Source organism: Macrosteles quadrilineatus, unplaced genomic scaffold (genome assembly GCF_028750875.1).
Source record: "Macrosteles quadrilineatus isolate MER2022 unplaced genomic scaffold, UCM_ALF_1.0 Scaffold_19__1_contigs__length_3004403, whole genome shotgun sequence".
Taxonomy (NCBI): domain Eukaryota; kingdom Metazoa; phylum Arthropoda; class Insecta; order Hemiptera; family Cicadellidae; genus Macrosteles; species Macrosteles quadrilineatus.
In genome coordinates, this window is record NW_026542612.1 from 121582 (window position 1) to 149466 (window position 27885).

General features: G+C 33.7%; 2 protein-coding genes across 3 annotated transcripts in view; both read right to left on the reverse strand.

Annotated features, from left to right (window-relative positions):
- The window catches only part of LOC129005292 (cGMP-dependent protein kinase, isozyme 1-like), a 102874-nt gene extending 102471 nt beyond the window's left edge, over window positions 1–403 (reverse strand). For both annotated transcript variants that reach the window (XM_054434143.1, XM_054434144.1), the window contains exon 1: window positions 272–403. The gene's annotated coding sequence lies outside the window, so the exon portion shown is untranslated. The remainder of the gene's footprint in view (window positions 1–271) is intronic.
- LOC129005310 (uncharacterized) lies at window positions 176–27885 on the reverse strand. The gene is made up of 3 exons (XM_054434166.1): window positions 27792–27885; window positions 26278–26372; window positions 176–1283 (listed from the first exon to the last, which is right to left on the reverse strand). Exon 3 carries the CDS (start codon window positions 1265–1267, stop codon window positions 176–178), a length of 1092 nt encoding a protein of 363 aa, XP_054290141.1. The 5' UTR covers window positions 1268–1283; window positions 26278–26372; window positions 27792–27885.

Here is a 27885-nt window from a genome sequence, read left to right on the forward strand (position 1 = left end):
AATTTACTTATATTTGATAAAATCCATAGAAATAGCATAAATAATTGAGCACGAACAAGAACTTAAATAAATTATGGTGCACGATTTAACGTTTATGTAAAACGATAAATCATGACATGATAATCATAACATAGTCACTAAAGACATTCATTTGATTGAACTATTTGTGGATGCGTTATTTTGGTTTGTCTTGCAGTGTTAGTTCTAGGTATAGCTTTTCCTTTATACAGTAAGTTATTTTATTACTACATGTAAGATATAGTTTGAGTACCTTTAACTTGTGGACTTCCCTCTGCAGTCGCAGTATCTCGTGATCCTTTCTCTTGACTTCCTTCCTGAGCTCTGCCACCTCCTCCCCCAGCTCCGTGGACCGCTCCTCCCACTGCTTGATCTGGTTCTTCAGCACCACCACCACCCCCGCTCCCGCCACTGCCACAGCCCCAGCCCCAGCCACCGGACCCTCGGGAGATCTCTCCCCCTTGCCAATGTTCGACACTCCGTTCCCCATGAGGCACATGCGGCTCGGCCCCGCGTCTCGCTCGTGCAGTATCTCCGTCAGACTGACCGGACCGTCATACGTGTCATCGGACTCCACGTGCTTCAGTCGTCCCTGACTGAACGTTGTGACCAGACTGTGTCCCTGGCCACGGTGCGCGCCGCACTGAGCGAACAACGAGCCGCAGCTGTGAGTAGAATGCGACGCCGCGCCGCCACCCCCCGCCTCCAACCCGCCGTCCCCAGCTGAAACTGACGCGTTTTCAAGTTTTCGCACTTCTAGTAAATCCTTGAACACATTTCGTCCCCCGATGGCTTTATTCGGTTCGTCGTCTTCGTCCAAATCTGTCACCATCTTGCCGCCGGACAGTGCGTCCTCGGGCTGGTCATATACGAACACGGAGTCTGTTGATGCGGTTGAGTCTTTGTGTGGCCACTTGACGGCTTCCTTCTGTCCATCGGTGATCATCTCCCAGACTACTCTGGTCTCTCTGCTGACGGCTGACTGCAGACTCAAGTCGTTGTTTGTTGACGACTCCTCTATATTGACATTTTCGATTTTCTCTGAAAACCTCACTCGTTTGTCAATACTTGGTTTCCTACTATCACTGCTGATGAGGTTATTTTGTTCGCGAGCACTTCCTAGATCTTGAGAGGTTTGAGCTAGTGATGGACTAGTGTCAATATTGTTGTTCTCTGTCGGTTTTCCAATGCCATCGTCACTACTACTCTGCTCACATGAAGCCACATCGTCTACTGTGATGTCACCCATAGTCCAAGCTGTACACCTGCAACAGTAGATGGAGCTTTCCATAAAATCTAATATTTATCATTAGATTTTCCGTATGTACATAAAGGGTTGACCAATGAATCAACAATTGTACATCAAATGAAACTAGAAGCAAGATAAATAATGGATTTATCTGATTCAGATATTCGAATGTTCATCAATTCAGCTCAAAGAATGTAATCTGACCTAACCTTTTATAGGCAGCAGGTAAATGAACAGTGCAGCTTTAAATAGACTATAGAAGAATCGTAGTGGTAAAGATTACAAATTCAGATATCATGTTCGCTTTACGCACCGTGGCCAGTCCTTCTTTACTGTATAAGCCTGACTGTGTGGCCTGATTATGTGTCACGGTTGTAAAGAATTTAAGAAAGACACCCTGGAAGAAGTTTTAAAAAAATATTTCAATGAAATCAATTATTCATTTTTCATTTCTATAGGAAAGGGGGTTTCTCCAAGTTTAGTATAGTGGTTATAGTAGTATATGTTTTCTGTGGTATTAGTATAGTATAGATAGGTTTACCAGATGAGTAAGAATACAAAGTAAAAACGTCAAAGTCATCTAGAATTAAGGTATCTCATGCATGAACATTATGTTTTTTATACGTTATTAAAATTGCAACTATATTTTAAATGTGATTTGAATATCTAGTTTTTACAGTTTAAAGTTGTGGAACATAAGCGGTAGTTACGAGATATGTGTATAATGTGTATTCAAAGACAATTATGTTGATCTGAATAGTGCAATATAGATCCATCTGAAAGTTTTGACGTCTTTATAAGTATTAATCCTCCATAAGTAAGTTTCTATGAAGGAGGGTCAAAGTTGGGACAAAAGACAAAGTTTAGTCTCGCTTAAGCTTTTGTCAAGTCCTCAGTAAGCCTAACAATGACTGTGTGATGGATGGAGAGTCGATGACCCGTCTGAACTATCAGATCAAATCACACAATCCAACTTTAGTTAATAAATTAAAAAGTTCATCTCTATGTTTTGTAACTAGAAGTTGTATTCAGGTCACGATATAGCAAACATCAGCAAGTTTGTTGGGAACTGTGAATTGTTGCAGCATAAATGCAATGTTAAAATAAACGGTATCAGCATTCTGACACATACTTTCTCCCATAAGTTTGTCAACAACCTTTATCATGTGTAAGCGGTGACAGTAAATATACGGAAATGGGATTTGTACAATTTTGTTCAGAATTTAAAGGACTATAACCTACTAAATTTTTATTAAAATAGTTCGGGCCATTTTTGGAAAAATCTGATTTTTCCGTTATTTTATGGGGTTTTATGGGAAAATAACATAATTTAAAATAACTTTTAAAACGTAATTTTTACAGAAATGGGATTTGCACCATTTTGTTCTGAATATAAAGGACCATAACATACTAAATTTTTATCAAAATCGTTTTGGCCGTTTTGGGAAAATCCTATTTTTCCGTTATTTTATGGGGATTTATGGGAAAATCCCCATTAAAAATAAATATTTCTAAAAAATTGAAGAAACTATCAAAATTGTAAGGACCATAACATACTATGTTGAATAAAAACAGGATTTTTTTCTAAAATCCTATTTTTCGTTATTTTATGCGGTTTTTATGGGAAAATAACATAATTTACCATTACTTTTGAACCGTAATTTTTAGAGAAATGGGATTTTCACCAGTTTGTTCAGAATTTAAAGGGCTACAACATACTAAATTTTTATCAAAATCGTTCGGGCCATTTTTGAGAAAATTCGATTTTTCCGGTTTTTTATGGGTTTTTATGGGAAAATTCCCATTAAAAATCAAAATTTCAAAAAAATGAAAAAACGCCTGGAGATACCATGGATTAGAACCTACATACCAAATTTCATCGAAATCGGACCACAGGTGTAGTCTCTAGCTCTGTACACATCCAGACACACAGACACACACACACACACACACACAGACATCACTTCGAAAACCACTTTTTTGGGTCCAGGGGGACCCAAAACGAATATATCACTCAGAACTCAAACTCGAAAATTTTGACGAAAACAATACTTTCTCCATATACTATGGTATAGGGGGAGAAAGTAATATATGGGGGCTTAAGTAATAAATACATCAAACTTTGAATATCTAAATCCAAACGTAATTTCACAACTGGATGAATGTTAAGCTTTGATCTTTTCACATATTTGAACAGGTTGTGGGATTTCATAATTCGAGCAGTGAGTAATAAAATGTGGGAGTTATTTTCATTCTCATTGTTGAATTCTAATCAAAATAACCATGTTTCACGCTTAATAACTAGGAAATGGATTTTTTACTCATCATTAGTAATTACGTTAAACAAATTGATAATGGTCTAAACATGAGGTAAAGGTCAATGATATACAAGATAGGCTTAGTTCTTCCGAAATTGATAGTACGGCATTGAACATTACAATAACGTTAATTTGATTTGGTTTTAAAGCGTTTGAGTTAATTACGTGTACGATTAATTAGTTAAATAATCATCTTACAGACACTTTATATGTCGCATTCAATATACATTCCAGAGTGTACATGTTATACGTTGTTTAGGCTACATTTTATTCATTTTCATAAATGTTCTCATAATACATTTGAGTTCAAATGCACTCTTGCACATACAATGAAAATTTTTTAAATGGTGTAACCGTTGAGAGGGAATAAATAAATATATAAAAATTCTATTGTAGTTTTATTTTTCAAACACAAAGTTATTCATGGATTGAAAGACTCGCCTAGGCGGCTTTGTAACTGAATGCAGCAAAGTCCAACATGGCGCGTCAAAGAATGGAAGACGTTTCCCAGTGCACTGTACAATATATTTGACGCAAATAACTTAAGTATTCTGGGAATCTTGTTCTTGTTTTTACTCTTTACTTGCATTGATATCTCTCAATGGTTGGTGAATATTTCGACAAAGCTTTACATAGAAAGCTATGATTCCACCTTGATGCGTAAGCAATGATTTCAGAACTTTTTAATCGGTCCTTAGTTATATAATATACAATATTTTGAACTCGTCGCACTTAAAAATCTAAGTGTGTTTTGTAATTAAATCTGAATTCTTTTTGGAAAGCAATATCATCAATTGAGTATAATTTATTTGCTTCCTAACATGAGAAGCTAAATAATACATTGAAATAACAATGTATTTGTTCTATCTAATTTAAATGTTGTGATAAAATGCTTACATATACTTTGTAAGGAAGCCTGAGCAAGGGTTGTATAATAGCTCTAGCAAACTATACAATTCCCCGTAATCAGTACTAGGTGAACAATGCAGTTGTCTGCTTGCAATAGCGCAAGCAATTGAGCGGAGCAAGCATATTAATCCAATAGGCCTCCTCAACTTAATTAAGGGGCCTAATCTGAATAGGCATCCCACGGTCCCACCGTCAGGTAGAAGATGTGCGTCAGTTTGCTGATACAGTACCGTTGATTTACACACAAACTACAACACTCAGGTTAAGTGGAAGAAAGGGACATGTGGTCTTAGATTTGCCTCAAAGAAAAAATAATTTTCCATTTAATTTCATTTGACTTATTCAGACGAAAAATTGTCTCCGTACTATGAGTGAAATGGGGTTGTTGATGATAACCATACGATATTTTGTTTAAGGTCTTTACACCGGGCCTTTCCCGTTCTCTTTTTAATCTTAGGGAATGCGTTTTTCCCAGAAGGTATTAACGTAGTTGTTAATACAACAAAATATTAACATCATTATTCAGCAACCATAGAAAGCCCACAATCTTTACGTGTTAGCTAATAATAAATACCCCCGCCGTAGCAAACCTTCAGATCAAGTGAATTTCCATTCACTTGGCTGGAATTCTACTTAATTATCCCCTTAAAATTGGATTTATTTCCTATTAAATAATATAAATTTTAATGAGTGGGCCTACGTAGGTTTGCGTGAGATAGTTAGTGTGTTTTTTATTGAAATATCTTTGTAGCTTTGCATGAAATAACAAATTCACCAAATTGTATTTAAATATGTCATTAAACAGGCAAACTACAACAAATTTACACCCATACGTTCACCCCCAATACTTGAAGAAGATTTCTCTGAATAAGAATTCTCTGAAATCCCTATTTTCACCGTACCATGAACAATGGATTAGGTTGTTCATTGTTTTTTACCATGCACGTTAATAATTCCTTAACCTCCTTTTCTCCAAGTAATATATTCGCTGCCAACTGTGCTTATTCCATGACGGTCAGTAGTGCAATTTCACTAGTCACTAATCGTGGGAGTCGTAGGAGTCGCGGCATAGGAATTGAGACAAGCGTCTCCAGCCGTACGCGCGGCCGTACTAGAGTCGTAACAGTCGCAGGATAGGAAATGGACCTTAACATGTAAATTGATTAAGCCTATATGTTAGTTTACAGAAGGTACAATTCCAATTTTAGTCCTTTATTTTAGGTAGCTTTAATGAGAATCTGATATGTTTCTAGTAAAGAATTTATATCCCAAAATTAACTAACATGGTGTTAAGTGTAATTGTTTAACATGTATGAATAATTTAAAGTGTTAACTTTTACGGGTGTTTGCCTTTTAAAACAGTATTTCTCGATTGGTTCTATTGAAGGGGCTCTCTGCTTGAACAAATAACGCTTCAATTTGGTCAATAGTAACACGTGGAACATATTTCTCGTTGATCCCACAATTACACTGGATTACATTCGTTGTAATCTGGTGCAGTGTTTGACTTGGTATTGTAACCTGCCATGCCATGTTATGTAAACAATGTCAACCACGAGATACATAATAGAGAATCATTTTATGAGTAATCATATTCACAGGTCACATTATGATGGATTATGATGGTATAAATATTAATTATTATCAATTATTTAATCACTCCGTAAAGAAAGTAGCTATTTTTGATAACACCTGATGTTCTAAATTAACTTTCCCTCGCTCTCGATTAGTTCTCCATTTACCCACCACACACGCTAGTGTTTTGTTGGTTTATTTATATTATTTAAATCAGCTCCTTCCATTGTTGCACAACCTAAATGTACTGTATACAGAAACAGGCATTGAGTTTGTTTTGTTGTGTGTTCATAGTGCGTGTTTGAAATTGCTCAAAATATGTCCAAAATTCCCAATGATTTTATGTAAATAGCTTCATAGATACATAAACAAACTTTCCACTAGACATATCACAGGAAAGATATGAAGAGAAATACAGAAAGTTTACGGACAGGTACAAAGTACAGCATGTTAAACCAAATAAAATAAATGACGAAGTATAAATTAATTAATATATTTATCTAAGACGTATATAATAATATGAAATCATATAAGTTGTGAAGTAGATTTTCAATCATAAAGAGTGGTCCACAAACAAAAAAAGAGATGTGGATGTTTAAAGAATCAAAACACTAACTTATAAACAAAGGAGTGATTGTCACAAACAATGAAAACGGCAAAAAACATAACCATGTACTTCCAATTTGTAAGTCATGTAGGTTTGCCACAGTAAATTTCCCCTTATATTGATATTTAAAAAATTATTGATAAATATAATAGTTTTAGTAAGTGTGAGGTCTGTTATTCTATGTGTGTATTTTTACGTCGTGATGAGTTAGCACAGTTCTCTCCAAAAGTGATTTTTCGGCTCTTGCTCCATTATTCCAGACCTCAGCTTCGCCTCGTACGAAAACCCTCTCACCTGCTCGGCTTCACTTCGCACATGTAACTTTCGGTCCTAGTAGTGAAGTATACTATTCATACCTTCACACGTCTACCTTCACGTTGCCTATACACGTTTTTTTCCGATAAGGTACACTAACAAAATTAGCACCAAACTATGTGTATTGTGTATAGTATCATATGTATATATATACATGGTATTTTTGTTAACAAAGCACACATGGTGTCATGTTTTTAGAAACCTGGGCTTGTGTTTTGGAGGTGCAAGTTCGAATCCCGCTAATCACCAACGGCTTTGAACTAATTGTGCCGTGCCTAGCTGATGTAGGCATATCTCGGAATCTTATATGAATATCTCTGTCAGGCGAAAATATATATTAAGGTTTAAACAATAAATATAAACCTGATGGGCGGATAAACTCTTCACAAGCATTATTTGCAGGACCGGGGCTTAACCGTTGTCACCCTGTCGCTTTAATGAAAATAAAACCTTCCAGTTTAAATGTGAGGTGGATTTGCCCTCCGCACAATATTGAGGTCCAACCACCAGTCGCACTAGAGAAGCGCAATAAAGTAGTCCGTTTATTGAATCTTGTTTAATATACAGTAGGCCTATTTCCTATATAGTCATAGATTAAAAGAGTAGATCGTCCGTAGACGTACTCTTTTGAAACTTACTCTACTTACCAAAGGATTAGTGTATGTAATTAGGTTATAATCAATCGTATCCTAGGTCTATAAATTTATATGTATTTATTAATGCAGGCTAACATATTAAATTTACAATTGTACGACAATTTTTCAATGAGGAGCTTAAGTTTACGGAAATCTCTTAAGACTATTAAAAAAAAAGGAATAATACAAATTTTGAAAACAAGGAGAATTAGGTGGACAGGACACGTACTACGGGGAGAAAGAGGCTCACTATTAAAAGAAGCAAGTATAGGCTATGAAAGCCAAAGGGAAACGACCATTAAAATCTGTCTGCAAATCTTGTTTTCCTTCTGCTAGAATGTTATTATAGTTAACGTATTGCTAGTAATAAGGATAGAAAAGCCATGAACCGCCAAAGGGGTATTTTAACTAATAAGTAGATAATGGATGGATAGAATTTCTCATGTCCATAGGTGGAAAGACGCCTTGCCGTCGCTTGATACCAGCTTTTAGCACAGAACTGAGTACGTATGCAACAGTTACATAGGAGAAGGCGCTTCTAAAACTGTTTCTTTTTGCTGTTGACTGTAATTTAACTGGCATCTTGTTCCATTGAATAACGTTGCAACGATGTTAACTTAACTCTTACACAGTAATTAATGTTTGCCTCTTTTTGCAATTTAATGCTTACCATTATGATGAAGTGCTACCGATACGTAGAAATAATAACATATAAGATTATAGAAATACAGTCATACGAATAGGTGTTCATTTAAAATAAGTTTTCAACTGCAACTGTTACATTGGTGTTAACTTCTTATGAGGACCTTACTAAGGATGTTGTAGCTAATGATTTGGAATAAAAAGGATTATAGTTAACAAAGGTGTAATCACCAATTTCCCTATCTAAGGAGTACAGAAAGATCACCGATAAACGATTATTTACACCTCATTTAATTCATTTAAATTATTTAATTTATTTAGGCCTAAAAAAACATTCGTAAAGAAATGTCCATCAAATAGTCTCACAATCAACACTTAATAACGCACTCATAAATACAAATATTTGACACATCAAATAATTTTTTTCTTTGTATCATACAAGTCAAATTGAGGTTGTTATATTCGTGCTACCCTCAGAGACAATACCTGTACTACATATAAGTTTTAAAAGTATTTCAAACTCATTTGAATTAGAAATTTATATAGTACAAAATGTGTTTATTTATTAACACTAGCAGTTACCCGGCGCGCGTTGCTGCGCTAACAAAATACATCTGTCCGTGTGAAAAGCATGTTTTTTATACATTTAAACCGACGATAGTCAGGGATTGCCCTATAATGGTGATTGCGAAAGCAAGACACAAAGGAAATTGTAGTTGCTTAAATTAAGAGGGTAATTCGGATGAAATCACGAGTATTCTTATGATTAAGACTATTTTTCTCTTAAACCTACCACTTATAATTTTTGCTTTAATCAATATTGACGTCATTTTTTTAATCGTTAGTCTGGTAACGTTGTACAGCTTAAGTGGATTTAAGTTTCGCATAAGTATTGTTGGAGTTCCTTCTTTTAATGACAGTAATGCGGTGGGTTGATGACAAATTGAGAGGCATTTGAATACCCGAGATAGCACGCACGATTATTATTCACTTAATAATTTATGTTAGATTGTGTGGGTATAGAACGAAAGATAAAAATATTAAAGCATTGTCATCCGATCCCTTTTATTGTTTATAACACTTTGATAAAGGTTTTTATGTTTTTAATATTTAACATTGGAGAATTTAAACGTTGTTGAGTGCACAGGTGTGCTGCGATTGGGGTTTAATACATTTGGACTTATTCAAAAGTAAAATAGTTTTCTGTGCTGCACTCTGTAGAAACACTGTGGTACAATTTCAAATCATGACCAATGCTAATACAGAATGTTGTGATTATTCAAACCTACAAAACAGTTGGTGAAAGTAAACATCTGCTTTTAAATTATATTTATTTGTAAACATTGTAGATCAAAAAGTCTGACATTGGCCCACTTAAAACCCTCTGGGGCAGAGCCCTTTTGATGGATCCGCACCAAACTTCACTCGAACTATCCTTGAAAGTATCTTAATAATGCCTGAAAGTTTCATTACAATCTGTCGAGCGGTTTTGGAGTCCATAACGTATATACACACACACACATACATACATAGTTCCTCTTTTATAGATATAGATTTGTTTAGAGACTCGTTATTATTTTTGAACATTAGTAATAAAATCAAGATTGTTTATATTTCATGCAGAGTCGGTGTTGGTGTTCATTGAATAGTTAAATTTTTGTCTTTTGATAGAGAGCATTGACTACACAGTTGAAGAGTCGCAGAATAAACTACATTGACCAACATTCAGTGTGTCAATGTGAGGGATTTTAATTCGTAATATTGCGGATGTTTGTTGTAGTAGATGGAATTTTGGATTGATTTCAAATTTGGTATTATCTATTTAATCAACACTATTTAATTAGTTTTTTCGTTCGAAATCTGAACAAAATTACAACCATACTACTTTAGGTTTGTTTAACGTCATATGCCTGTAAGAGGGTTATTTATGAAAAGGAGCTTGCAATTGAATCCTTGCTTGATTTTTGACCACGACATTTGTCTTCGGGATATCGATGGTATAACGACGGCATCGAACAATAGGTCAATGCTAGGTGGTGCCAAGAGACGTAGATAAATACAATGATATAAGTATGAGGATATTGCTGGATGAAGTAAGATGTGTATGTCGACGAGTTATACTGTATAACGTTGTGTGTGTCAGTCAGACACCGTGGGTGAGGTCAGGGGCTAATCAACCACTTGGGTACACTAAAACTCTTAACCTTGCCCTCCTTACCCGGGCATCTGGTTTTCTTCCGCAGCGTGTCGCGCTATTTACATCCTGTGAGCGTTTAACGTGGTTAACTATTTATAACATGTTTTATAGAGCTTACATTAAAACTCAATATACAACGAGTCGTGTTCTAACTTGACAAAATAATAAAAAAGTTAAATAACTCCACCACAGCAAACCTGTAAACTAAGCGAATTTATATTTACCTAATAAGATGTTCAATTAAATCTATTTAAATAACATTACATTTAACAAATTCCTAGTTTTGCTGCTACAGGAAGGGGGTAAAAGTGTGCCTTTCGTGAAATATCAATAGCTTAGCATAAAATAAAGAAACTTTACAAATTTGATCTAAATATATTCATAAACAAGCAAACTACAACATTGTACTTATTCTCCATAAAAAATAACATGGGAAATTAAAACTTACAGTCCACAGCCAATTACCGTAAAACCCTTAAGTATACTAAATTATTTTGTTTGGGCTCTTTTCGTTTAAGATAAATAGGGAAATTTGATGTTTTGAGCGTCTAAAATGAGGAAACCTAATTTTTACTCCATAAAACCCTACATAACACCCCGTTCTCATAGTCTGATCATGCTGGTTCGTGAACTCAAACAAGTTTATCCGGCCCTAAAAATTCAAGCCAAATTTCTACAAATCGGATAATAAATAAAAGTTTTTGGCCTTTAGGGACATAAAAATGAAAAAGTAGTATTTTGGTCCCGGATCTATGTCTTGCCGTGCCACCTACGGTAATAGCTACTTCCCATTAGGTAAATTAGGTCAAATGTATATAAAAAATATACTTGATTTCGATCAAGATTAATTTAATGGTCTTTATTAGTATCAAAATTAGCTAGTATGTTTGTTTGAAAAATAATTAAAACTCAGAATAGTAGTTGTAGGCTACACACAACAACTCCAAAGAAAGCTAGGTATTTGTTGCAATACAGTTTATTGAATGTAAATTACTTTGTTTATAGATACGTAATGAACGTTCGGTATTGATCAGAAGTTTGACAAAATTACCATTCAATGAACTTCCTAAATAGTGCTAGACGATTGATAGTTCTAGTAAATTTTTACTCTATTAAAAAAGAAATTTAAGTTTTTTTCAATAAACTTTTTGTCTAACAGTGGCTCGAATTTGACAAGTGTCCTGTGTGTGTATGTATATGTATGTACATGAGTGTGTGACGAGATAATTAGCAGCTCTGGTGGTCATCTTGTTAAGCTATGTCACGCTACAATGTATCTGTGTCTATTGTATGTCAACGTACTGTAGTGTTGTCCCACGGCTACTGAAAAAATGCTCACTTGATATTACTACCTTTCTTAGACGTTTTCAATCCCAGTTAATATGATAGAAATGCAAAAATTATTGTTATATCTAAAAAAAAAAGATTTTTTTAGATTCGACATTTTTCCCTACAGAACAGGACCTGTAATTTTATGACAACCTATTAGGATCTGGGTGAAGAGACTGAAATAGTTCAGGACATTTCACAGAGAAATAGGTGAGAAACGCAAATTACACAGAAGACACGGCAGTGTGATGAATCAATCATTGCAGATCAATAATCAATGCTATTGTAAGTTGGTTGTCTATGCATTGTTAATGTGTGTGACTCCCCTTGCATAAATTCCCACTGTAAATATTTGCAGTATTATTGCCTCTTACAAAATATATTGTAAATCAAACTGTCCAACAATCCAGTTGGGCTTTAACCAAACCTTATCTATATGCAGTAGCTCTGCAATAAGAGTGATTTGATTGGTCACACGTTTCAAAGTAACTCTTATAGCCTGTAGTTAGCTGCCAATACTGCCGCAAGTTATCTACCGAAGCACTTAGGCTAGACGCTTACACGAAGTTATGTTCCAGCTGGTTGCTGGTGGACAAGTATATAAATCCTGATTATTTATTGTGACGCCTTGCACGTGACACGAGATAAAAGCTTATTACATAATATTGTAAGCATTGCCAACTCTAGAAATATATTCTGACTGGTAGACAATCAAGATGCTGCGGGAGGTTCGTCTGGTGTTTTATGTTTTGACGATGTTTCTCATCAGGTTAGATTTGGGAAATAAAATTTTACATAGATTTACGGAAGGAAAATACAGCTTTCTACTTTAATGAATTTTTCATTTATAAACTTTTACACTATAAGCTTTTTTATTGATATTAATTAAATACAGGGTGAGTTTTAATTATCCCCCCCCAACTTTTTCCTACATTTTTTCAAATATCAATACCAGACCACTTCCAAACATTGTTGGGTAGTAAGTACTTAATTTTGACAAGGTGGTCTTTTCCGGCTGCCATCTTGGATCCGCCATATTGGATGCAAAATATTTGTTTTTAATTTAAAGGTGGGTTTGTGACCCATTATTTCGAACTACATTTCTACCCTGATTACAATGCCGCAAACAGATTTTAAAAATCTTGATTCATTCCAAAGTTATGAATGTTTTTTAAAACTGTTTAGCCTATTTTAACATTGTGCATTTACAAACTAAGACCATAATCTCAAAATAGGGCTAGATAAAGATAAGTATACACTACCAGTTATTGTCGACCTATTTTTACTTGGTTGTGACAGATGTATTTTATTCGGGCGCCATCTTGGATCCGCCATTTTGAAATGTGATAAATTATTTTAAATACGAAGGGGGTGTTGTGACCCATCATTTCATTAAATGTTAATTTTTTAAAGTCAGTTAATACGGAATACGTGCTTCGAGGAGCTAAATCTTTTAGTAGCATAAAGCTATAGCTAAGAGAATGAGCTACTGTATCATTAATAACTGCAACTATATATTATGACAACGCTACTAACTATAAACCGATTTGTTTATACTTTTACTACTTTCAGCGTAGAGAAGATTGATAGACATAGTTTATTTGGACTTTAATGCAATGTAATAAGTTTTTCACTCAGTTACTTGTTTTCGCAAAAACTATATTCAGAAGCTGTTTACAGTGTGTCCAGCGCATTGTGGGAACCGTGAATAAGTTATTTGGTGAAACGGAAAGGGGTTTTAAAATGTTAAATGCTATAAAATAATATGCGATCAATCGCTGATGCAGTGATGTATGTGCGATAAATAGTATTTTCCAACACTCTGTTGGTACGTAATATATTAAGTTTTATCATATGAAGTGCAGGATAATACATGATAATACGGACAAGATGTTTAAACTATTCTCTTTATACTGGCGTAATCTCCTAAAAATATATTTATGTAAAAAAAATCGGATATCTGGATAACGAAGCAATTAAAAAATATATTGCTGATATTCTATATATTTCGACCTATAGTTCCATTTCCTGAAATTTTGCTGTTTACGGGACACTTTCAATAACTAAGAAAAACAAACAAAATTAAACAAAAAAATTTTAAACTTCCTTTTCACTTTACACCAAACAATATTCTGATCAAGGAATAACCAAATTGATGTAAATTGTCCGCTAAATTGATGTAAATCGTTGCTTTGGCTTTAAGAACTTAACCAATAATGGATCTTAGATGTGAATGATATTTTTCATGAGAAGAATGTGTTTGTGATACTATAGTTAAATTTGTGGTTTATTCAAATAAACTCTCGTTTCCATTAATGCTATTTAAAATCTTAATTGCTTTTTAATATGTAAACAACCAATATATATGTTAAATAAAACAGATTTAACATTGGGATTAATTAAAATGTTAGTATGCAAATTGAATTACTGTCTCATCTTACTGCATTAGCTACTTGACCTACTTGCCTTGTGCTTCGTTGTATAGACACAAGGTTAAGTGATTTAAGAATGGAAATCTTCTAGAAAAGGTATTTTCTTAAAAGTTAGTTTTGATATCACCTAATTACCCTATTATATACGGAAGTTTCCACCCTAGTTCATATTTGATTCACGGAATTAAAAAAGACGAGACAAATTAAACTGGTGGTTAACTAAACAACACATTGTTTTGAGTTATTTTAACTCAGATCTTTAATCTTTAGAGCTGAAGTTTTATTTTGATTAACTTAATTGAATGAATGAATGATTGAATGAATGAATAAATGAATGTTTTACTTGTTCAAACACTAATATGTCACAATTCTAGAAGTTATATAAAGAGGAAGTAGAGATAGCCAAGTCATTAGTCATCGATTGTTTGACTTCATGTTTGGATAATGTATCATTGAGAGACGAGAAGTGGTGAAAACTCGTAAACAAACGTTATGAATTATCAGGAGAACCAACAGGGGTCAAAGACCTTCTAGATAGATGTTTGCTGTGGTTAGAGGTATATGTTACACTCAACCTCCGAATTCGGACAATGTCCGAAATTTCTACCCACTTCGCGATGTGGACGGCGTGTAATACCCACGTCGCGGAGTGAGCATTTTATTCGGGCATTGGCCGAAGTGAAATGCCCAGACCGCGTTGTGGGTAAATTGATTTACTCAAATGCCGAAGTCATAACGTTCTTCGGCGATTGAGCAAATCCAAAATACCCACAACGCGATGTGAGCAATAGGGATTGCCCACGTCGGGTTGTGGGTATTTCTAGTTTGTGCAAACGCCGAATTTAAGTTTAGACAAATCACCCCCACCATTTCCACTATCTGCGATTAGGATGGACGGACCTGTACCTGTATTGTGTTTTCTTTACTGTTGCTATCCTGTAGTGATACGCACGTGATCAAGTTAATATAATATGTTCAGTGATTACCTCTTGTGAGATATTGTTTTGGTCTGTCGAACGAGTTAATCAAGACGTAAGGGATAGTCTTGTTGCTTGGATGGCTGACAACAACTCCTCTGGCTGGGCAAATGGCCTCCAGATCATACAAAATACTCAGAACAACAGTTAACACAGTGTTATTAAGAGAAACCCGCTCAGCGCACCTCAGAGAAATGGACTTAATAGATTCTCCTTTGACATCAGAAGTCGTGAAGATAATAACAACCGAAGAAGAACTTGAATATGAGCTCTCTAAGCTAGAATGCAGTTTGACTGAAGTAGAGAACGAAAAGGGAACTCCTATGGATGACTACACCAGAAGTCTGACCAACGATTGTAAACAAAAACAAACATGGAGAACAAGAATCTACGTCAATTGAAATAATTTCACAATGTGACAATGATTGCGACAAAGGAAGCAACTTTTTTGAATGTGGCCTGAACATCCATAATGAAGACGTATACAGAGAGCAATGAGACTTATATTTTTTCCTAATCGGTAATTTGCTGTTTTCTTGTATTTTCTAAAATTATATTTATACATTAAATAATTATAACCACAAACATTAATTTTATTTATTTTACCTAGTGATTGTGGATTTCATGTAGGTGTTTGGGTATACGGTAGTTTATAAACTACTAGTCGGCGTTTGCGCAAACTAGAAATACCCACTACCCGACGTGGGCAATCACTTTTGCTCACATCACGTTGTGGGTATTTTGAATTTGCTCAATCGCCGAAGAAGGTTTTGACTTCGGCGTTTGAGTAAATCAGTTTACCCACAACGCGGTCTGGGCATTTCGTTTCGGCCAATGTCCGAAATAAAATGCTCACTCCGCGACGTGGGTATTTCACACTATCCACATCGCGGAGTGGGTAGAAATTTCGGACATTGTCCGAATTCGGAGATTGAGTGTAACATATATAATGTGGTTTGTATAGTGTCTGTAATTATAAAATGTCCCTATAGTTGAAGAAAGCCTGGCAGTTTTCAGTTTACGAGGGAAAAATCAATAAAGATATCATAAGGCATTCATGTTTGTATAATGCAGTATATCCCGTAATTAGTATATAGTTGAGTGTTGTCTTTACAATTTCGTTTTAGCGAATTTCCCATATAGGGAATAAGCTATTACCGTAGGTCTCATGGTAAGACCTAGACCCGGGACCGATTTTCTTTTTCGTTTTGAGGTCCCCAGAGGCCAAAAACACCATCCGTTCAAATTCATATATATATATATTTATATATATATATATATTTATATATACATATATATATATATATATATTTATATATGTGTCCGTTAGCGCGATAACTCGAGCAAAATTGATCCGATTTTGATGACATTTGGTACAAACGTGTAAACCTACATTTATTCGAACGAGTTCGCGAACCAGCATAATCGGACCATGGGATCAGGGGTTTATGGGGGGTTTTATGGGGTAAAAATGGGTTTTTCTGATTTTTGGCCCTAAAAACTTAAAATTTCTAAATTTCTCTCTAGACCAATTTGAAGAGCTTAAAAAAACAAATAATTTGGTATATTGAAGTGTTTTTGAATGTTCATTGACTACGGAGAAAATTTAAAATTCCCATGTTATTCTTATGGAGAATAAATAAACTAGTTTGCTTGTTTATGGATATATTTTAATCAAATTTGGCAATTTGGTTTATTTCATACTAAGCTATCAATATTTCAATTGAAAAAAACACATCTCAACATCTTCCCTGTAGCAGCAAACCTAACTACTCACTAAAATTAATGTTATTTAAATAGGAAATAAATCTGAAAATTTATAGGGAATATTTTAGTAGAAATCAAGCCGGGTAAATGGAAATTCGCTTAGTATGCAGGTTTGCTGCGACGGGGGTATTTATACATAAAATCATAAATTTTGAAAAATCAAAAATAGGGTTCTCGTTATACTACAGATGCATATTTATGAATCAGTCCATGTTTTTTTTTTTAAATTACACGTTTATAGTGTTGCGCGGTATATGCGGTATATAACACTCATATTATTACAATGTGATGGAACGATTGTGTTTATAATCAGATAAGATTATTGCCAAAACAACATCTGAGCGTCCAGTGGCTTTGTATATTGCTGGTATCAGTAGTGTGCCATGAAACAACGCAAATTGGGGTCAATGTGGTTGCGGTCCATACTTCCTTCCGGTCTGGCTGGTCGATGAACATGAAACAATGAAACTTTAAATTGTAACATAACATAATTGGAGTTACAAAATAAGTTTACTGTAGAAGATGGGGCAGAAGAAGATCTCTCAGAGGATTTGAATAGTGTGTATTTGGGGGGTTTCCTTGTGACAGTATGGAAACTGGAATCTGTATACACATTTTACCATGGTTGAAAACTACAAAAACTAATAGTCAAACCCACTTTCATATCAAACACGAATGTTTTTTGTTGACACCATAGAATTTTATTAGAATTTAAATCTTCACAAAGTAAATTCAAAACAAATTCACCCTAGGCCTAACTTACCCCGTCTATCCCATCCATGGCCAAAATAAATATACGAATAAAACCTGTTTATGTAACATGTTTTTTCTATACTTTTTTGGGGAGCGAAAAGTCATATTAAGCTGGTTATTATCAATTAACATGATCCAAAAGCTTACTACTTCCAAGGGTTAGTTTGATAGTTAAAACTATAATAGTGTATCCGAGTCAATGTTCAACTATAATGTATGTTGTTTGGGCCAAGTAAGCTATAACGAAATGCACGAAAATATTTTCTATCCTTGGTGCTGTGAGCTAGTACCAATTACGTAACATCATAAACAACATCTTTACATTCATAAAAAGAATAAGAATAGATTTTATTTTAACTTAATATTTAATTTCAAAAAATATATATTTTTGTGGATTATTAGTAGCTAGTATTAAGTTAATAGTTTTACCACGCTATATTCATTTATAGATGATTAGCCTCAGATTATTTCTTCGTAGGGTAAAATATTTGCTTAACATGGAAAGCGTTGACCAAGGAGGGTAACTGATATTTGCAAATCTCTGCCTCAGGAGAAGATAAATGTGTATGACTGGTCTGGAATAACAATTGGTTGGCTCCAATGGCAATATATGATGTAACATTTTGTCACTCAACATCTAGACAATATCTACTGAATTCAACATAGATATCATCATTGACTATTCTATCTACATAAACCTATCTGCATAAACCTATCTGCATAAACAGTTGTTTACTTAAACAAACAATCATTAAAATATGATACTTTAAGAAGGAGTCACAAGGCATTATTGGATTTTTAATCATTTTTAGATGATATAATAGCGCTATCGTTGTTATAAATCATCATTGGAAGCAATGCGATATTTTTTTGAGATTCCTTACACTGTGCTTTGGCAATTTATTTAAGTTATATTAGTTCAGTTTGGCTTAGTTTTTTTTTTATGATGGCCTCATAACAAATGTGGAAATAGGCTTCATTTAATCAAAAGACGTTTTGTACCGGAACGATGGATTTACCTCCTATCGATAACTGTTGGAAATCCATTACGTATATTACCAATGACATTGGTTAATTAATGGACGAGAAGTTAGGATTGTTGTTGACTGAGATTTAGTTGATTTGCCCATACAAATAACATTATTGTGTTCACCAATGACACCGGTAAGTAGGCTAGGTGTGGGTGGACTATTTCATTATTGCGCTAATGTTCACTCATCCCGTTACGCGCAGAATTACTGTACTAGTATGTTGTAAACAAGACAACAAACTGCACTTGACAGCATTAGACGATTACTCGCATTCGGAGGTTTAATTATTAAGTTTGTATTTGTTCTTAATCAGTGTACAACTTAAAGACAGGAATGGCTTATCTATAATAAAAGTTATTACTGATGCTTTTCGCATTATACCTAATGACAACTGATGCTGTCTACACTATCGGCCTTGCCCCAGATATCGGGCCCTGTACCATTGTGCGTGTTGTGTGCAGGTTCACTATTATGTGCAGCATTTGTGTGTTGTGTGGCGAGTGAAACTGAGACTAATTGATCGAGTGAAGCGGCTTTCTGACTTCTTGTTGCTCTCGCTTCAACTCTAGTTTTGTGATCGTAAACTAATTTGTACATATTTATTTTACTTGTCTTAATAGTGTATAAAACGTTTTAACGTCGTTTGTTAAGCTATCATTGTTCTCAATGTTTGTTGAATGAATAATTAATAAACTAATCACAAAGATTATATAGTTGGAAGGAAAATTGAAACAGTTCATGGTAAAAAAAATACTGAAGCTAGTTTCGCGACTTTTTTCAAGCTGGAATTTGATCATGTTTTTGGTGGGAGATACCTAATGAACATATAAAGATTAGTACCTAATATGGGCAGCACTTGAAACGCGCCTCCTGAAATCAACTTTTGCTTGAAACAGTCAATATTTAAAAAGGAATCTAATATAAAAAGGTTCAACAAATAAAATAAATCAAAACTATTTTCGGTGAGAATAACAAAAAATTATTTGTTTACGTCGGCAAAATAAAAAAAAATTGCATTATAAACATTATTTTTCTGTAGTAAACAATATAAAGATGAATTTTCGCAGGCGATAAACATGTAACGAAACAGACAATTTGACAGTAGTGTAGCGACAAATACATTGTTACGAATGGATTAATTGTGCTACATCCATGGACTTGATTTGCCGTGACTCAGTAAGTGTTTGTATTGGCCAAAGGTAGTTATCGGCTCATGGTCAAGATACCCAAGCGTTCAGCTGCATATGATGTATAACTTAGTAAATTTCTTACGAAAGCTTCAATTCGATGCCTCTGTCCACTCTCTATCTTAGTTAAATCTTTCGTGTCTGGTAAACCATCATACACATATTCATACCTTCATACTCATGGTATAATTAACAATCAGTTACAGTAGATCAAGCTGACTCGTGAGCCACGTTCGATTTACTTCAGTAATTGGAATGGATAATTGTACGTCAGAGCATACTGCATTGCATAGCCTACATACTAAAACGTGCGTTAATTTAATTAAAAATTAAATTCATGTTAATTAAATTAAATTAAATTAACATGTTTAATCTATGGAAAAATAGCAACAAAAATATACAAATTTTCGTTAAATAAATACGTGATATTTTAACCATTCCTAGAAGGCATATAGTATGTATACAGACAGCAAAATATTTTATTTAAATAAAAACAAAAAACTATTTTTTATATCCATAATTTATAGAATTGTTGTAAATAGTTGTGCTATGCAGCACTTTGGTCCAAAATAGTTTTTCTCGTATTTTATTATTTTATTTTTATTTATTTCATAACAAATTATTTTTTTATTAAATTTCTTATTATTCTAGAAAAAACATTCCTAATATATTGATTAAAGATATAATTGAATAAAAATAAAGTTTTTAAGAAGATGAATTTATGTTATAGACAATCAACTATAACACTAAAGTCTGAATAATCGGCGGATATATCCGCCTACCGTCCGTTATGCACAAAATGCTTCGGATATATCCGCCTATAGTCCTGGAAGTTAAGCGTGTAATGACAAAATTCGAAAGATTGGTAAATAAGTTAGTACAGTGTGAGTGGTGAGCTAATTATTTTTATATTGTTTAAAATCAAATTCATCCGAACACGCCTTAAACAATAACTACTGTTGTTAGTAAACTTGTACTATTGTTAAGAATTTACTTCTTAGATAATTCCTCATGTTATGTTATGTTAGTGCATATTATGAACTAACAGTAAGAAACCACTCAAATGAAATGATGGAATATTTACAGAGGCAACGCGAGGAAAGTAAGAATTTTGTTTACTTCTGTATAAGCAAGAGCATCTGCTGTACACAAACCGACCTCTTCATCATATTACTGTACTTCACAAGCTAACGTCTTCAAAGAGCCGTTTTTGAATATACACATCAGTATTTTTCCATCCGTTAATATTTGGTGAAATTGATATTTGTTATATCTTAATATTATTTCGATTGATCAACTCGGGTTCCCATCCAGTGAGGTGCGCAGTATGTCACTACGGGTTGGTAGTACAGTAATGAGTATATTCCCAGTAGCCATGCTGTATCGTTCAGCGGTATAACTACAATGCTAGCATCGCATACCAATGTATGTCAACACATGGACGTGGCGGAAGCCTTTATGTCTTCATGGTTTACCGACCACCGGCCCCTGGCCAGGACATTGGCACGACGACGACACATACCATTGACTACAGTACTGTACATCTCAGAGCAGTATATGATACTACAGAAATGTTCAGGTTGAGATAATCATGCATAATCGCTCTAAAAACAAACTATCTACTAAAAAAAAAACACCTTGTCTTATCTTACTCCCTTTAACTTCTTGTTTAAACGTTTACAGGTAAACATAGCAGTATTTTGATTAGCTTTCTCCATTAGTTTGTTCCCTTACAATCACATTAGTATACAATATGTATAATTTATTATAAGTGTTTTTATTTTTATTGTACTCTGTCTACGGAACTAGCAATATAGTTAACTTGAAATATTTCTCACTCAACGCTAAAAATAAAATGTAAATATTTTTAATAAAAAAGAAATGATAGGGTATGTTTTCAATGTTAAACTAGTGAGTACAAAATAATCTACCTATTTATTTAAACGTTATAAGATCTGACGGAAACACTCGTATTTCTATGAGTTTACTTCCATATCAACTAATAAATAATGCAGTTTCTGTTAGGTACATGATGACACTTTTACAACTTAAATTGCAAGCAATGCTCACTTATGATCGTGGAATCCTGGTATTTCCGATGAGAGGGGTGTAATTTTCAATATTTTAAGGAAAGTATATTTCAGTTAAGCCTCCTACACCCACGTGCCTTGTCGACCGAGCGAAGGACTTTGTAGGCAACTACGTACTCGCAAGGTCAGTATTAGGTTTCACGTGGCCGTGTTTAATAACGAACGCCGACTTTTTGTGGCTTGGTTCTGGAAAGATCAAGTTTTGTAAACTGATCCTGGTCATGCGCAATCTTTACGTTCTATTGTCCCTTTAGTAAGTCTTTCGGAAATCAGCATTTAAGGTAAAAGACAATTAACATACCTTTCCGAAGTTATCTTATACGCATGTTATGTTAAGGAAAGGTGACAGCTTGCAGGTTAGATTGTTGTTCTAAAATGTAGATAATCGAACCTAAATACAGTTTTTATTTTGTTTAAACAAACTTTTTTACCAACTGCATTAACGATTTTTTTCTTATAAATGACATAATGTAATAATGTTTTGCATAAAAACATTTTTATTGAAGCTCACAAGTTTAAAAGTTTATTTTTTAACAAATGTGAATAAAAGATTTTAAATATTAACCTAAACATTCGGATTTAAAGTATGAAACATATTTATTTTGAACTGACCATTACATTAATATTGGAGTTTTGTTTTGATGTAAAAAGATAGAAGGGAGGTATTTTTATTTAACACACAGTTTCTGTTACTAAGTACAAAAAAAAATCGGCAGAGATCAAGAACAAAGTTGTTAATTCCAAGAACCCTATGAGAGAACTACGGAACACTGTTAATCAAAATAAAAAAGGGCCAAGTTAAAATTACAAACCAATTAATTAATTAAGGATTCAAATCGAAACAAGCTTACTGATCCAGATTTTGGTTGCTGAAGAATTCAATACACTTTTCATAAACATTGGACAAGTAAACAATGTTAACAAATCATCTTTTGAAACATTGTGCAGATATAATTCTATATTTTTACACGATACAAATGGAGAAGAGGTCATAAAAACTATTAAAGATATGAAATCCTCTATCTCTTATGGCTTTGACGAGATCTCTTCTAAAATTTTAAAAGCTCGCTCTTTCGAACTGTCTACTCCTGTGACGTATTTAATAAATCAGTCCATAACTAATGGTAAGTTTCCACAGTTATTAAAAATTTCCATAGTTATACCAGTTTTGAAGCTGGTGATTATCAAAAAACAATCAATTAGAGACATCTATCCTCTCTTCATTCAGTAAAATATTTGAAAAAATAATTCTGCATAGACTTTTATTATTTCTAAAAAAGAAAAAACATATTGTCAAACAATCAATTTGGATTTCAAAAGAAAATATCAACTACAAACGCTATATTTGAAGTAAATAAATATATTAAATTTCATCTTGATGGAAATAATAATGTAAAATATTTAAATTACAAAAGTCTGAATTAAGAGTTATTTTTAAATTGAATCCATGCCAATCCTGTAAGAAAGTATTAAAAAAGTACCAGTTAATGACCTTTTACTCAATATATATTTACAAAACATTACTATTTTTAAAGAATAATTTTGAGATATTCTGGAAAAATTATGAGTTATGTTTGAAGAATTATAGCTTCAGAAAATTTAAATAATTTCTTCTACTTTACACAAAACAAAATGTTATGAAAAACAACTTCATTACAATGGAAGAAAATGATTTAACAAATAACCAATTAATATTCAAAACTTGAAATTAAAAGAATACAAGAAAAATTCAAACAAATCCTTACTGAAGATCCGATCTATTCTGTTGAAGACTTCAATGATAAATGCATCAACATTTAAAAATGAAATTATAAACAGTTTTAAATTAATACTAAATCTGAGTTAAAAGTAAATTAATTGTAACGTCGGTACAATGTATATTGTGAAGACAATAGAGTATTATAATTATCATTATTGTTATTATTAGATTAGGTATTGAAGCAAATTGACACCCACTTTCCACAGAAAGGAAGAGCTTTATTTAATAGAAAATCTATGCGGTTGGCGGTTATAAACTTATGTAAATTAGCACAACCAATGATTTCATTTATCTTACTGCTACAGAATACATATGATCATAGATGAAGTAATATCTTCATCTATAATATAATATTACCCTAAAATCTTTCAAGAATAATTAATCTCCGAGTATTCTTCAGCTATTTAGAAATTACTTGGTCACCATCCGTGAACATTACCCAGTTCTCTTTGGTCATTGCTGGGAAGGTAAATTTGAGTAGCACAAACACACGTCAAGGACCATGGTGCAGCCCATCGCTGACACTAGCACTGATAACACTTATCAAATGTGATAACGAACTGCTGTGGTGATAATTGATCTGGTAAATGAAACTGACTCAATCAGGTGATAGTTGGCGCGACATGAACAAAGTTAACACCACGTGAATCATATCTCATATCGCTTGAGGGGAATCTTAATATTTTAGATCCATCAAAAATAGCTTACGAAACTAAAATGTTTAAAATATATTTTCTGTTATTTCTTTTCCTATAGTACATTTAAATAACATATTCATACGAACTCTTAGTTACTGCTTTCAACAACCTAAGAGTACTATTGTACCTAAAAGTTTTCTTTTTATGAATAAGAATGTAGAGTGAGTGACGAGTGTTAAAAAAAGTCAGAGGACCTGCGCAGCTCCATTGCTGGCGAAGACCAATTATTGTTTTCTTCAGCCAGGACCACTTACTTAATTTCAAATGTTTAAGGACCAGCTGATAAAGTTCAGTGCCTTTAGCGGTGGATGGTTAATAATTTAGAGCATACTCAAAATTAATACAGATTTTAAATTCAAATTACCAGTGTTTCGGTCTGTTAAACTTAATTTATTTTTTATCATGTACTCTCTGCGATCTAAAATGTACCAAATAAAAACTGAAATGAAACTGTTTAATTTTTAATCTTAATCTTGCAGTTTCTGGATCGAAAGACAAAAGCTCCAATCTATGTGCATTTTCGAAAACACGATGAACTAAGGTGGTTACTGTGTTATGTTTGTAATATTCCCATTAAATATCGGCGTGTAGTTTCTACTGATATTTCGAAATTTTATTTAACTTTTTATCGATTCCGCTCTATTTCTGCGACACTCAGATCTCGTCAAAATGAGTCACTGATAAGAGATAGCATTATCAAGGACAGGTTTCAAGATAACTAGACAACTCTGGGTAAAAATCACACGTTCAAAAGTAAACTTTTGATATGGCTTGGCATTCACACGCCTGGATTCATGGGTCATGACGTGGGTTTAGTAAGAATGTGTTGTAATTAAGATCAAATGGTAACCCGATGAGAAATAAAGATATTTAGTTGTACATGACAGGCAAAATAAGGCAAAGCAGTCATCATTCAGTGTCCGCCTCATTCTGCGCAAAAAAATATATCTCAGCTTTTATTAGTTTACTATTCGCTCTTTTTGTACTGGTGTCGTTTGATAAACGATTTTGAATGCTAAATAAAAGTGTTCCTGACAGTTTAATATAAAATTAGCCATCTTTTATGAATTCAAGCTATAACAATTACAATTACAATAATTACAATTACAATGGTCGCCATATTTAAATAAAAAATATATCTTAAGTAGTTTTTAAGGTATTAATTTAAAACATAAAAATAAATTGATTAATATCTCGCTAACCAGGTGTTTCAGGAAAAAAGTGTTATTCTTGATTTTTGTTTTATTTTGACCCATTAAAATTATTGTAAATGATTTGTAAATACCTTTTGGACACCTGTACAGGCCTAGGCCTACCAATTAATTGTTGCTCTGATCTGTAAATATAAATTGAATTGTAGCTTATAACACAAGTTATTCTGTTAAGTCTCTCTGTAACTCTCCCCAAGACTTTATACTGGCATTACCTAGGTGCTGTATATACCGCGACTGTTTAAAAACCTTTGAATACTTAAAATCTTAAAATTTTACAACACAGGGTTGCTTTTGCCAAATATAAAGTTGTGTAAAATCGTTTTGAAAAAATCCAAAATGTCGCAAGACAAAAAGGTTAGAGCATAGATATACTCTCATATGTTAGGTTTTGTATTTCTTACACTTAACACCTAGGTCCGTAAAGTTGGCGTACCGATATTAGCTCACGGACCTTTAACACCTTGTTAACAAACCCCAAATTTAGGTAAAAAAATAATAATAAAATGTCTAATGAATCGTACAATACAAAATCAAACAATGAACTTAAACATTTATAGAAAACGAAACGGATGTACCTTCACCGAACAACCATTAAAATGTGTCTTGTCTTGTGGGCATTACTCCAGCCTGCCTGTTGGTGAGTGTAGATCGTTCCCGCCGTGCCGCGTCTCTGGAACAGTCAACAAAACAGCTGATTGTTGCCAACAACCGACGATGTAAACAGTCACATGTTTTATTGCTGTTAGCCTAGATATCCTACGATTCTGGGTGTGGTAACACTTCACAGAGTTCTGGAGTGTCTTTGTTTCGGATTGCATGTTTCTGACTTGGTAAACAATACAAAGGTTTCGTGGGAACACTCTGAGCAGCCAACACGATATGTTCTGCATTTATACTGTATTAGTAGAAAATAAGTATTTTTTCTCCAACCATGGACCATCAAAAGGTAGTAAAATACCATGATGGTAGGCCTACTGACTAAACGGCTAAACTACTTTATTAAAAGTAAATAAATCTTGCTTGTGGAGTTGGTATTAACTATATTGTTTACTCGTTTAGCGGTTCGAGTGAGATAATTTCTGGACTTCTATGCCATTTTTTTATTGGGATATCAATAATGATGCTATCTAACAAAAAGTATTATAGGACATGGTTTGCACTATTTCGTTACAAAAACCACAGAACTACCAAATAGTCTGGAAACCCAAATAAATAAATTAAAAACAAAACTATTGGCATGTTTATAAGTGAGAATCCATGTGAAGCTAGAAAACAATAATATTTCCCGCTAGCCAAAGGGTTCCACTGTTCATCATTACTGGTCCAGTTAGACTCCATAGAGGAAGCTACGTAGAATCACAGACTAAGAAAAGTAATGGCTAACCTTTATGTACTTTTGAAATATATATATATTTCTTTTTATACTCAATGACTAAACCAAAGGGATGAAAGGGAAAATATGTACAAGTTTTTAAGGCATGAAACGAATTTTAAACTACCAAAACGTTGTTTTCAAATTAAATATTTGGGTGAATATTGAAGAATTATATTAATTGAGGTATGTAAAAAATGCATGTTTAAAATTATAAAAAAAATTTACACTTTAAAAGTCTGTGTGGTACAATATCAGTATTCTAGACACAATAATAAATCTAATCAAAGTAATATTTCGAATAATGTAACGATTCTCTGTCATATTTTAAAAGTGAATGTAGAACCCCGGTTAACCGAAATAAAGAGGGGAGAGCCGTTTCGGATAACCAATTTTTCGGTTAACCCGTCATATGCTATATAGCCTAGCATTCCCACGGCGAGTTGGAAAAAATAAATTTAAAACGATTTCTATATAATACAGTATTTTATTCCAGCAATTTCAGCAACGCAACAGAAATGTTACTATGGGTTAGAATATACTTTAAACTAAACAACTGAAGTTACTAAAGCATTTTACATTACGTATTACTTATATTTTAGTTCTGAATTACTTTATGGAACCGTTTCGGTTAACCGGGGTTCTACTATACAAGCAGTTGTGAGAACCGGTAGCATAGCGATATTTAGTAGTAGGTACATTTTAAAGGTGACCTACCCAAGCACTGGTTGCACGTAGAGTATCTAAGAGGTAAACAACACACACACCACTGTTATGCACAACTCCCGCGGTGGACTGAGCACGAGCAGCG